At 40.4% G+C, this 14468-nt stretch overlaps 1 protein-coding gene across 1 annotated transcript; it reads right to left on the bottom strand.

The window, feature by feature from the left end:
- Positions 1 to 46: 46 nt before the first annotated feature.
- On the bottom strand, positions 47 to 10857 carry LOC132174551 (DNA polymerase I A, chloroplastic/mitochondrial-like; the record flags this gene model as incomplete). The annotated part of the gene is made up of 10 exons (XM_059586188.1): positions 47 to 575; positions 822 to 911; positions 1492 to 1704; positions 1795 to 1887; positions 6422 to 6616; positions 6698 to 6790; positions 7196 to 7291; positions 8773 to 9202; positions 9410 to 10089; positions 10591 to 10857. Coding segments are annotated over 10 exons (2319 nt in total), but the record flags the coding sequence as incomplete, so codon positions are not given.
- Between the last annotated feature and the right edge of the window lie 3611 nt (positions 10858 to 14468).

Genomic DNA, 14468 nt, shown 5'->3' on the forward strand with positions numbered 1-14468 from the left:
AGGGGGAGGAGAACATAGGGCCATATAGAGCAATTCAAACAAAAACTGCTTGGAAAATGGGGGCTTTGATTTCTGTGCAGAAACATTGAATCCGCCAACACCCAGACAGTTGCAAGGAAACTGACTGACTAAAAATTGTTAAGAATTCCTATGTACAGGGAATGAGAACACTTTTCACTTGTGCAGCCTCCTTACACCCTCACCCCCGGTCGTACCAGGAACACTGCAACATCAAAGATGGCAAAAAATCTTACATCTGCCCAATATGATGAGGCCTGATTTCCAGGTTGGTTGCAAATGTATCATCGGCAAAGATAATGCTCATGTTGCTAGCACAGAACTCCATCCTCGATGGGCAAAAGTACCTCACTACAGAGCTTTGAACCAAAATCCACCATCATCGTTGCGATAGGCTACTTGCCAGAATACCAGTTTAGAGCACACTTGGCATCAACTGATAGGTCAACTTGAAGGATGTTCTTGCCATTGAAAGGTTTAGACATACATTCAACAACTATGGCCTTTGCAACTTCAGCTGTCTCTGTTGGTCCTTCCAAGATTGCTTCATCACGAACCTGTTTTCCAGTGTGATATCCATCAAGTTTTCAGCAACACATAGTTGTAGTAAGGTTTCATGGAATATCAAATATGGTAAAATTAAGAGGTGGGGGCATATGCAATATAAGTCAGAAGCTAACTTTGGACATCCTCAATATGGACATTAAGCTCAGATGGAGAGCACAATAAATTGTAATGAATTCTTCTAGGAAGCAAAACAGGGAGAAAACACTGGAGGTAAAGATCCAAGGCATGATATTAACCTGTAAAAGTAGCTTCCACCCAAGCTCCTTCAACCATACATTTTTTGATATTTCTAACATGGCACACATGGCAACATCAGCGGTGCTACCCTGTTGCAATCACCTAAATTAGAAATCACTGTGGAGTGGCCAATCAAGATTTTGAGGTGTGCGTGTGTCCGGGGAGGGGGGGGGAGGAAAGAGTTCTAAACTGCTGTTTTTAAGCAATGCGGTACATAGTTAGAAGGCGGTTTGCATTTTCACCTGTTGAGGACAAGAGTTCATGTTATGTTATTTCTGAATTGTTAAACAATGAAATATATTGACAAGCATCTGCTAAAAGCATAGGTCTCAAATATATATATATATATATATATATATATATATACTGATGTTTTTAAGCAACGTGGTCAATAGTTAAACAATGAAAAGTTGAGTGTGAAATATATTGACAAGCATCTGCTAAAAGAATAGGTCTCAAATATATATATAATTTCCAGATCAGGAGTTTGTGTTGGTATTGTCTGAGTTCTAAATGAAGATACGGTATATAGGTACTATAAAGGATTAGCCAAAATCTTTTTCCTCGTCTCTTTTCTTTTGTGGACTACAGGATGGGGAGGGGAGCTTATTAAACTGCTAATGGAGAGAGCGTGAGCATGAAACTTTGAGTAAGAAAGAAGGGAAGAACCTGCACTGAGGTGTTAATAGCAGCTCCCACAATGTGGCCTTTTTGATAGGCGGCAAAATTGGCCTTCGAAGGGAACTGGCAGGCACGTCCTAGCAATGTGCACACAAACCGTTTATCAAGGGCCTCTTGTTTACACTTTTTTTGCCAGGTCAGCACCTCTTTTCTATCACTGTACCACAGATCAACTGTTTCCTTTGCTTCCTCAACAGAAACCTTAGAAAGAAGATGAAAAGCATCATGCCTAGGCAATAAAATCATTACGAATGCAAGTACCTCATAATTGTAGCTTCCTACTCAACGTACCTTCCAATCCCGGGCAAGCCCCATTGGATTTTTCCCATATGCGATGGAAAAGTTGAGCATTGTAGCTTTCCTTCTTTCAGAAGCAAAGACATCCTGAAACCATTTAAAAGTAAAAAAGAAAAAGAAATTGAGGTTGGAAGAATAAATATTTTTCTGACCATTACTAGAACAGATGATAATGTTTTTGCTAAGATCTGGTTTCACAAATTTCATGTTCTTTAGCAGTGATAGAAGAGCTTCTTAGGGTTAATATTTTACAGAGGTATTTTGGGCTTTGTGAATGTTACAATATATATATATATATATATATTATGAGGGGGGAGGTTACGTCAAACATATAGCCTCCTCTTTCCCTATTTTCTTCCTATGCACACCCTAACAACATGGTATCAAAACCTAGGGTTTGACATACCACACCCCCCTACCTGCTTCCGCTCCTCTCTGCCCCTTCTTCCTTTGGTTTCTTTATTTATTTCTTTATGCTCTCTTTACTGACTGAGGAATGAACGTTGGGCTTCATGCCCATGGTTGGGGGTAGATGGCACCGACATCCGTCTTCAGTGGTGTGATGTCATTGTCATCCCGGCCGTTAGCATTGTTGTCATTGGTGGCTATGTTGTAAACAACAGAACCGGTCTCGTGGCTGTTGTGGTATGAGTTCTACCCTAAATAGAAGCAATTAATCAGGGTTATGGATGTGTCAGCGTATTCTGAGGTGGATGGTGAATTATACGGTGGCTGAAGAGTTGTAATGGTCATCGGTCGGAGAGTTTGCTTTGGTGGCTGGTTGACTTGACGTCGTTGCTTTGTGGCCGAAGGTTGAGTCTGTGGCTACCATAGTTGTTATCGCCAGCGAGGTCTGCCTCTCTCAGGCAAGTTTCTGGCGTGTTGATGGAGAGAAGGGTCCCTGTTTGGGTTCTGGTAGTGTCTATTCCTTATCAGGGATAAGGGTATCATTATCGTGGTTAAAAAGTTTTCAGACCCTTTCCTGTTTAGATCCGGTTCCGTCTGGTTTTTAGTGTTCTGCAGCCAGTTCATATTAATACTTAGTGTTTTCGATCGGTCCAATCTGGTTCAGACCAGTTCTCCCTGTTTATTGGCCAGTTCAGTTAGGTTTCCTGGTTTATTTGCTGGTTCAGGCCTGTTTGCATTGCTTTTTGGGCAGTTCAATAATATTTCAACAGGTTCCTCTCTCTCTACAATTTTTGGGCTGATTTGCTTCCGTTTGAGCTGTTTTTGGCCTCTTCCAACATTCTTATGGGGGGTTTCTCATTATTTTTGTTTGGATGTTGAGGGTGATTGTTTGTTGCATTGTTGGCTCCTTTATTGTTGTTGTTGTTGCATTGGTAGGTGAGTTTGATCAACATTATGACGACTAAATCAGATATTGTTCCTTCGACTTCTCTCGTTAATGCTCTTATGACTACTGTGAAGTTGAATGGAAAGAATTATGTTTATTAGGCACGGTTGGTTGAAGTATTTCTCAAAGGAAATGGATTGTTTAATCACTTAACCTCAGATAAGCCTAAGGACGAAAATGTCACTAGCCTTTGGGAATAAGAAGATAATCAAAATCTCTCTTATGTTGAGGGTGATTGTTTGTTGCATTGTTGGCTTCTTTATTGTTGTTGCATTGATAGGCAAGTTTGATCAACATTATGGCCACTAAATCAGATATTGTTCCTTCGACTTCTCTCGTTAATGCTCTTATGACTACTGTGAAGCTAAATGGAAAGAATGATGTTCATTAGGCACAGTCGGTTGAAGTATTTCTCAAAGGAAATGTATTGTTTAATCACTTAACCTCAGATAAGCCTAAGGACGAAAATGTCACTAGCCTTTGGGAATAAGAAGATAATCAAAATCTCTCTTATGTTGAATAGTATTGAGCCTCACATTGGATCCTCGTGTATTTATCTTCCTACTGCCAAGGATATTTAGGATCATCACAATCATATGTACTCTGGTACCAAGAATATCATCCGAATTTCTGAGATCTGTAAACAATACTTTGAGCTTGAGCAAGGTGCACAAACTGCAAACGGATACTACAATCAAGTTGTGGTCATTTGTAAGGAGAAGAACAAGTATTGGCCGCTCTCCACTGACCTAACCTGACTTGAAGACTATGGAAAGCAACATCAAGATGTGGATGTGGTTCGATTTCTTCTCAGATTAAAATCCAAGTATGAGTCTGTTTGTGTGCAGATTTTGGGTGGTTCAGATCTCCCATCTCTTCCGAAAGTCTTTTCTCGGATTTAGGGCGCAATTTTTTATGATACCGGTTCTTAGTTGAGTTCTAAACATGATGGAGATCGTACAGCTTTTATTGCCGCTTGTGGCAGTACTGGTAGTTCCCGAGGGGGACATGGAGGTAGAGGTGGCCGTGGTTCTTGAGGTGGTGGCCAGACTGGGAGTCGTGAACCTCACAAATGCACTCATTGTGGCCATAGTAATCATTCTATGGATTATTGTTGAGATTTACATGGCAAACAATCTGGCTCTGTCAATCAAGTTTTTTCTTAGGAGGATTCGCCAGCCACATCTGGACGACCTGTAGGTTGGGGTCCAGCTTTGGATTCTGATTTGATTTCCATATTGAGAGATGAGTATGTGCAGTTCTTATCCATGAGTATGCTCATTGCTTCTGAAGGTTTTTGGTTGTGTCTGTTTTGTTCATAATTTAGGTCCTAGGTTTAATAAGCTTGATCATCGTGCTACTAAATGTGTCTTTTTTGGTTATTCCACAACACAAAAGGAATATTGTTGCTATAGTCTTGTTCTTCGACGCTACTTCACTAGCGCTGATGTCACATTTGTTGAGTCTATAATGATATGTCGCTTCCTAAGATTGTCCATAGTAAGAATCTTCCCTAGAACTGCCAATCAAGCAAAAAAAAGTCACTCTCAAAGGAACCTTTGTCCGCCAAATACTCTTCCAAGAAAAATGAATGCCATCATTACAGACAAGGATGCTTTAATACGAGCTAACATCGAACACCCCTTTGTTTAAAGGGGCCCATCAAACCTTGTCTTCACCTTCCCTTCTCACTCTAAAGGAGTAGAACAAATGAAAAACGAAGCCAAGACATCTATCTCCCAATCGTGAGCTGCTCTAATAAAGTTTACGTTCCACTGAAAGGAGCCACTAGAAAGCTCCAAAGAACTGCAACAAAAGCATTCTCCACACAAGCAATGCTATATAAATCCAGGACAGCTTCCAAAAGGGCCTTCTCCCCACATCACACATCATGCCAGAATTTAATATTGGAGCCATCTTCCAGCTCAAATCTGATACAACTAGAAAACACCCTCTAACCCCTCATAATATTCTTCCATAGCCCAACCCCATATGGCCCAAGGGATCAATAAAACACCACCCACTCCAAGAAATACCAAATTTGGAATCCACAACAACTCTCTACCATACCTCTTTCTCATACACATAACACCACAACCATTTCCCTAGAAGTGCATGATTGAACATCCTCAAGTTTCAAACCCCAACCCTCCCTCAGAGATTGGACAACAAACATTGGACCAACTAACAAGGTGAAAAATTTGAACTCTTCACATATCCCACCCCATCAGACAAGCTCGTAATGAGTGTAAACGAGCCGAGCTTGCACAAGCACTACTTGCCCGAGCTTGGCTCATTTACAGCCCTAATTTTTAACATTATTAAAATTTCTCAATAACAACCAGCTACGCTAGCCTAAGAACACACTCCTAGCAATCTTAGAAACTACTAAACTCAAGACCAAACCAATTTATGCAAATACCCCAGATATATAGTCCGCATGAGTTTAAGAACTCATGAGTTATAAAAAAGAAAAAAAAAGTCTGAATGAGTTTAAGAATTTCCAGTTCTACCATTGTGCACTAATGAACCTACAACTCTTAAACTGATGATTTAATTTTTTTTTTCCTTTTTTGATGATAAACCAACGCCTTAAGCCTTAAATTAAAACCCCTTCAACCCTAAATTCCTTGTGACAACCTCCAATCATCATGAGCCTTGCCTTCGTCATATGCTGTAGGTAGGGCCCACCTCCAAATTCTTTGAGACGTAACAAAACAAACACCAGCAACTCACTTGTCCTTCAATTTATATGTCAGCCTTATCATCATGAGCCTTGCCTTCATCATATGCTGTAGGTAGGCCCCACCTCCAAATTCTTTGAGGCTTAACAAAACAAACACCAGCAACTCACTTGTCCTTCAATTTATATGTCAGCCTTCAGCCACACCACTCAACCATGTGTTGCAGTTCAAGTACACTTCAACGTCCCTGTCCACTTTTTTTTTTTGATAAGTAATGATGATATAAAAGAGCGTAAAGGGGCGCAACCCATATACACGGGAAGTATAAACAGAGAGCGCCTAGGAGGGAGAGAAATGAAAAAAGGAAGGAGAGATATGAAAAAGAACTCTCTCTCCCTACTTCCTTCTCACACTAAACTGATTTGCTGTTTCGATGTTATGTCTATATCTGCTATTACATGCTTTAAACAAAGAGAGGGAGGCATCAAGCATATATCACTTCCTCTCTGGTGGTAAATGTTTCATTTCAGAACTGTGAATAGGAGAAATGATTCATCTGTTACCATGGAACTTTACAGCTTACCTTTAATAGTGGAACTGGGGGTTTCTCTTCACCGGGTTGAGGATGCCACTCAAGAAGCACTTGCTTTTTGTCAATTGCTTCACAAATGTGTGGGTACATGTTCATTGCAGTCCTAGAATGGAAATCTCCACCAGCTCTAAAGGCATCCAGCATGCTCTTACAACTCGCAAGATGCGCAAGAATCCGAAGTTCCAGCTGTAATATGAATACACAACTCAATCAACACAAGCAATTCAGTTCAACCGCTTTAGGTAGGTAGGTAACACAACCACTTACTTGCCCATAATCTGCAACAATAAGTGAATTCCCAGGTGCGGCTATGAATGCCTGACGGATCTTAAACCGGTCCTTCTCTAAGGCAGGTAGATTCTGATTCACATAAAGTAACAACATTGTACTTGTAAGTCTATTAAATTTGCTCAGGAAAAACAAGTCTCTAAACATTTTCAAAATATGAAGTTACAAGATATCTTTCTGTTTTATTGTTTTGTCTAAATGCAAAGGAGATTTTAAACTTGGATGGTTCACACTCATGAGATTTTAGCAATCTAGTATTCAAGCAATTATCAGAGCTCAGTTGCAAGCATATGTGGTTTGCCATTATAGTTATAATTTATTCAATGCCATGACTACACAAATTTCATCTCTTGCCAATTTGTATTTTTATTTTAGTTGTCACATTCCAAGAAACATAGTATAACACATCTATGGTCAAAATACGAGCCCTTTTATTAGTAAATCAATTATAAGAATATTGACAAAATATAAGAGAACCTGTAAATTTGGTCTCCTAGTTGATAAGCGCCCACTTTCTGTGTTGATATTTAACGAACAATGAATACGCCCATTACTGCCTGATCTATTACTTCCCTGTGGTAGAAAGAAACCAACATCTTCAGCTAGTTCACACATTGTAAGCGAAAAAAACTGAAGAAAGAAGGAAGAATTGTTAGCTTTAAAACAGTTGTCTGTGCTGACTGGTAAATTCTGGGGATTTATCTTTACCCAACACCAGATGTAAACCTCATATACGAGTACAGTATTGCTTTCAGTCAAACCAAAATGTGCACATATGGAACCTCTGCAATTCATGATAAATGTAAATAAAAGAAACTAGAGCACAAGCTGCACATAAACAAAAGGAAAAGATGGAGAACTAAATAGCATCTATTAGAATATATAAGATATTAATATTTTTTCTTATTAGGTATTTACCATAGTTGTCGGTCTGTATTCAGGATTTGAATACCTTTCCTAGTTCAACTTACCTATCATATTTTCCCAATAAATAGAGCCCTGAACACAATTATAATAAACAAGCCATTCAATTAAGATAGTAGCCTTATCGGACACTTCTTACTAATGAACTTAGGCCTCTGAGACCGAACCACTAAATCTTGTCTCTCTTTTGCTTTGGCTGTCTAAATTTGTTTTATTATAAATTTCTAATATCAGAACCACTCTTTTGTAACCTCTTATAGGGTGTTTGGAAACCGCCACTGCAGGGTGTTTATCTGAAATTGGGTACTCTTAAGTATTGTCTTGACTCAAAAACAATACCTACAACCTCCACATCAGGGTTTGTCCCATAATTCAATTAGGATGATTCTTTTAGAACAAAAAAAATATCAATATCAAGAAAACATCAAGGTGCTCACCACCCCCTCGCAGCGTGTAGTGGAAAGACACCCTTGCGATCAACTGCATATGGTTAAATAAAAGATATAGCCACATCTGTTAAAATACACCCAGACACCCTCACAATGCAGACGCTGTGGGAGAATAACTCATGTCTCAAACTGGGGCTGTCAAAGGATTCAAAAGGAGCATAACTTTGGCCTTCGCCAATCATACTAGTTGTAGCACCATCAGGTTCCAACAAAAAATTTTTGATAAGTAATCGAATTATCATTAAAACGTAAGGTGCCCTAGGTACACATGAAGTATACAAGAGAAAACATTTAGCTAGCTACAAGGGAAAGAAGAATAAGAAAATCATAATAACTAAGCTCCAAAGGGAAACAAATGCAGCAGTTTAAAGATAAAGAGTATAGAAACATCAGGTTCCAAGAAATGAATTTAAAAGACATAAACAAACTCATATTTGTGCATGTGCATTCGTTGAATCTAATAATTAAAACATGGAACCAATTCTCACCTCAATCCCCTTTAACATTATTTAACATTATAAGGATCATAACAAGATAGCATCCACACAAATCCCATAGTTCAGTAGGAATTTGGATCATTAAAGCCTTGACTACTTCCATAATGCAGTAGGCAATCACTACACTGGCTACAAAATTTATCAATGATTGGCCATAGCAGAAAGACATGTTAGTAGCAATCACCTGCAAGGGGAGAATGAAGTTGGATATCAAGTGGTTAATGGAGCAAACTTCACATAAATCAGCAATGGCATGACAAGCCTCCCTCCCCATTCCATAAGCCGAATTGTCAACGTCACTGGTTGATTTTTGTTTTTCTGAAACTTCATTTTCAGAAGCATTTTCAACATTGTCATCTAATTGCTGGTCGGAAGCCTCATCCATAAAATCATATTCAGCAGAAACCTTTCCAGCCAGGGTCTTCAAAGCATCACCACTAACTGAGGGCCAACCAGATGCTGTGAATATGTCAGTTGGCAGCGGAGTATCAAGGATTCTATGCAGCCTAATATTGCGAAATTTGCTAGGAGTCTTCTTGCCCTCTTCAATCACTTTATCAACATTAGGAACTTTGAAAATCCGCTCCTCGGGAAGAAACTCATTGGGTTCCTTTCTGTAATAGAAAATCACATGGTTAAAGGGCACAGAGCTTTCTTGGGAACCCATTTGCATGCAGAACCCCACCCACCCCATCACTTGGAGTTCTTAAAGATGCTCATAAAGCCGTAAGAGTTCATCGATGGCAGCTGCACTTCCCCACCACCAAAAATAAAGAAAAATGAAAACAAATACACCTACATAAATTATAAATAAAGTATACCTGTTTGCAATGCCACCAAAAAAGAGCTGACGTAGTTGTGCATCACGTCCCACATTCATGTACTTGGCATCAGGGCAATACCTAGACGCCCAGTTGCGAAATCTATTAGCAGCAACCACTTGCTCTGCTTTGGCTACCTTCTCCACCTTAGCGAGATACGCCCGATCAACTAGCATTCCCTCGGTTTCCATTTTAATCAAAAGCTCACCAAACGGTTGCCAGTACTCCTTGTAGAACTCAAACATGGATTTTCCATAAACTGCCACTCCATCAAGTAGCCATGGCACCTTCGATAGTTGGCATTTCAAGCTCTCATAAAGCTCTAGTGTGCTTTTCACATCTAAGACAGAATAACAAATCCATGGTTTCCGCTCTTCTCTTTGTAGCTGTTCAACCGGAGAAATGGTCATCATTTTGCCTTCAAATCCATCTTTTTTAATTTTTCTCCTACCAAAGATGGTTTTCATTGAGACTTTACCAAACAACTTTTCTTCATGAAAAAGTTGAGCCCCACACATAACCTTTTCATTGCCGGTAAGTGCTTCAAGACAATACCCCCCCTCAGTTTGTCTCGATGAATGCCACAACTGTGCCATATGTATTATGTCAGCATGAAAACCGGAAAGCCTAAGCCCATAGTTCTCAATAACATGGTTATCAAAGCTATAGTTGTGCCAAACCTACAGAAAGGACAAGCGAAATGTCATTTTCACGTTTGCTTCAAACTTATGGGCCATCCACAAGCTTCTCATAGTAAAAATAATATGTTAAAGAGTGGGATAGTCAAAATTGTTCAATACAATCAATGGCAATGCTATAACAAGTATATTGCAACATCTAAGGGAATTATTACTATGAGCTTGGTTCAAGGGGTTTGTTGTCAAGGATAGTAGCCATACAATTGGTGACTTGAATATATTTAAAAAAGCCTTATCCAATTGGCAGAAGTCAACGAGACCCACTTTTCCAGAAATTTCCCTACTGGAGCAATTTCATACAAGCACCAACCTCTAAAATTTGCACCAACACGGTCATACTAGATATATTATAATAGTAATAAGGTGGTTGCCACAAGCTATTTCTCAATACTTATAATTAGCAATCATAGTTACAAAAAGGTACTGCAAATCAAGAGGACCACAGAGACATTTAAAAGAGAAATTGAAGAAGAAAAAACTTACCTTTTTGATGGATGGGTCTTCAAAGAATGGAGCAAATTCATCCAAAAGATCCCTACCACCACCATCAAGAACATCAACCCACACAATGGACTTCCCATTTCCGAGATCTGCTTCTGGTCCAGAATATATACTTAAGCATATAATTTCCCCATGATCAACAGGCGTTTCTTGTTTCACATCTATCTTTGCAACTTGTAAATATAAAATTATCACAAAGTACAACGTAGCGTGCAGAGGTAAGATTTTCAAATAGCTTACCAACCCACATCGTTAAAGTACATAGACATAGATATGAACTACAATAGTATGTACTTCTCAATTGCATAACAACCATATATTTTCAAGTGGCTCTTCCCAAGAGCTTCTCTCTCCTCTTTCTCACTCTCTATCTCCCTCCCTCCACTAGGGGTGCCACGTGAAGGCGCGTCCCGCTAGTTTTCAGTGAGGGCTTGACAGTGACCATTGTTCAGAGGGGACCAAACAGATTCAGCCGGTTTATGGAGGTGACGGTGTACTCAATGGGTGGCTAGAGAGGTCTCATTTTGATTCCAGAGGTAAGAAAAGGGTGGGGTTGGAGATTATTTGAAGGTCAAGCTTAGCAATGTTAAGCTATTCTTTGATTTCTCGGTTGGGTCCTCTACCGTGAGCGTTCGTTTGCGGGTTGATATTCCCTTTGCATTGGGGAATCTTGGCAGAGGGTAAGGTCGTACGCGGAGGTCGCAACTCATCCTGGGACCATGGCAGTGACGTGCTCAATCTCGGAGAAGCATCTTGATGTTACGCTGGACAAGATTCAAGTTGAAGCACCCAGAAATCGAGGTCCAAGGCCTCGAGGTTCGGCTACTTCCTTGATTTGCGCCGTTGAGGGTGACGTGACTCTCCTGAATAGGAAGAAGAAAGACCTGCTTATGCTTCAGTCGTGGATAGCTCAACTAGTTTGTATCAAAGGAGAAATTGATGAGGCCCTAGTGCGAGCTTATGAAGGGTTGAAGGTTTTTGGGTTGGGACATAGAACTGGGCGGTATTAGGCCCACTGCTGGTCATAAATGCATGGAAGGATTCTTTGTGCGGGCTGGCCATTTCAGGGTTCTGAAGCGGAAGCCCATCACAAAGAGGGTTGTTTTGCTGGGCACAAAGGAGGGCCCTAGGTCCTTAGCAGGTCTTGAGTTGGATCAAGGTTGCACGATTCCTCTCGTCTCCACGAAGGCATCGTCGTCAGCAGTCAAGGTTGGTGTATTCCGCTATGAGGGGTCTAATTTGATTAGGTTAAATATGATAGATTACTCTAAGGGTCATGTCCATTTAATGTCGAGTCCGCCAATTGGCACTATGAACTTGGTGGCAAAAACTACCCAGAACACGCCTAAGCCCATGAAGTGCTATAACCATACTTACAAGTCTATGTGGGCTTAGAATTTCGATGTGGGCATTCTTATAGGAGAGGCAGGCAGTATCACCCTTAGGGTGATGTCGTTGGTAGGCAGCCAAAGCACGGTTCCAGGTGGGTCTTCTTGGCTTTTTCGGCGTTTGAAACTAAGGGTGTGTCGGTGCTCAATTTGGTGGAGGTCTTGGTCCCTGCCTCGACGACCTCGTTCGTTGAAGTCTAGCTTGTTGGGTCTTCTCTGGCGAGCCCTGATGATGCCAGAGTGGTCCAAAGTCTCTCTCTGTTAATATTGATACCCAGACTGCGCCGAAGGTTGCCCAAGTCCCGGCATCGAGTGCTCATGTGGGTTTTCTCCAGTGGGGTTTCTCAAGCCAAGTTCTTCTGCGGTTTGGGGCTATCCTCCTCCAGTAGCTCTCAATGTTATTAGTTTGTCACATTCTCATACCCAGAAGTATGGATTTGGTCCATCTTTGAAGATGGTGGTTAGTTTTTTTTATAGATAATCAAAGAAATTTCATTAAAAAGGCACAACGAGCCCCAAAGCATACATGAAGTATGCATAAGACACCAAATAAAAAAATCCCAAAAGACAGAAGAAACACCAAGAGCCCCACAACAGAAATGGTGGTTAGTGATGGGGAGGTTAGAGATTTTTGGGATGAGGAGGATGGAGAGTTTCCGCACCCTTTGGGTGATTTCCCCCCTGCCACCCTTTTAGATTGGGCTTTGTCTGGGGATGAGGGGATCGAAGACTTAATACAGGATACCCCTCGGAAGGTTAAGAGTAGAAGGAAGCTTCTGAATTTGGAATGCTCCATTACCTATGATGTGAATGGAGCATCATCTAGGCATGGGAAGGCAAGGCTCACGCTTGTTAGCGTTTGAGGCTTTTGAACTTTGTTGTCTTGTGGGTTTTGGGGTTGTGGGCCTTTTGGGTTGGTTGGGTTGTGTGTTTTGCTGTTTCTTTTGGGTTTTGGGCTTGTGAGAGCTCCCCGTGTATAAGACATGTGTACTTAGGGGCGCCTTACGCTTTTTCAATAAAGTTTTACATCACTTATCAAAAAAAGTAACTAGAAAAATAGTATGATAAAGACAACCTTACTAGAATAATACCTCAGTGCTGCATGAATGGACAAGATGTCTGTGCTTATTCGTTAGCATCCCGACAACCTCTTTTGCTATGGTGAGATTATCAACAATAAGAACACTGTCATAGATGCTATTAAGCCTCTCGTGAAGATCTGGCTGGAAATATGCCTCATTACTAGTGGAGGTTTTGACTAAACCATAGGCAAGTCCAGAACTTGTTTCTTTTATTTCCTCCAAGTTCCATGATGTGGATACACTGGGCTGGGCAACCTTTCGTAAATAGTCTGTTGAACATAGACCATGCCTTGACTGATCAAGGTTGAGACCATTCACATCTTTAAGTCCAGTTGTTTCTTTTATTTCCTCCAAGTTCCTTGATGTGGACACAATGGGCTGGGAAACTTTTTTTTTTTTTTTTTTTTTTTGAAGGGGAACTTTTTTTTTTTTTTAATAACCACAATGGGCTGGGAAACTATTCTTACATCGTCTGTTGAACATAGACCCCGCCCACCATTCACATCTTTCACAGCTATATTTTTGTCTCCTCCACATTTTAGTTCAGCGGAAGCTGGGACAGAAGGAATAGCAGAAGCCAGCTTTGAAGCTGAAACAGATGCAGCATGATGAATAGGAGCCATAACATGCCGTCCAACATTTGTAGAAAACATGCTTGCACAACTACTCGTTCTATGTGGTGGATTACTACCATTTTTCACAGCTTCCCTGATACTTGTCTGCCTTTCACTCTGTTCTTTCCGTTCCCTAAAGACACAAGGCTCAGTACTTTCATCAACAGTCACAACAGCACTAGGTCTTTCAGGATTACTACCCCGAAACTCCTGAACTGGAGGTGAACTAGAATTTCTTGAAACCTTTTCCCCTTCTTTATCTACATTTCGAGGGTCAATAATTGGATTTTTTAAGATACTTCCATTAGAATTATTGTAACAGTTCTGTTCTAATAACAGCTGTTATGAATGCCAATATGGAAAGGAAAGAGAGAAAGAATAGAAAGAATGAATGAATTGACTATTGAACTAGGTATTTCGAGGATACCTAAACCTCCTTGAGTATTCGAGGACTCCTCCTCCAAGTTCACAATGAACAATTATCTCAAAAGCTACTGATTACATTCTCATTTAGACTATTTATACATCCTCTCCTAACTAACACTTCAACTAACTCTCAACTAACTAAACTGTATTATAACCTTCCCAACTAACTAAACTATATTATAACAGTACCTATTACATCTACTTTAACCCATTACATTACCCGCTCCTTTAAAACACCTTGCCCACAAGGTGTGCAATTGAAAGAAAGCTGCCTATTACAAGTGAATACAAAGAATATTGAAATACAAATGCAGCCTAGGGTCAAAATGCAGGCCAAAAGCCCAAACCAT

The sequence above is a fragment of the Corylus avellana genome, chromosome ca3, assembly GCF_901000735.1.
Source record: "Corylus avellana chromosome ca3, CavTom2PMs-1.0".
NCBI classification, from domain to species: domain Eukaryota; kingdom Viridiplantae; phylum Streptophyta; class Magnoliopsida; order Fagales; family Betulaceae; genus Corylus; species Corylus avellana.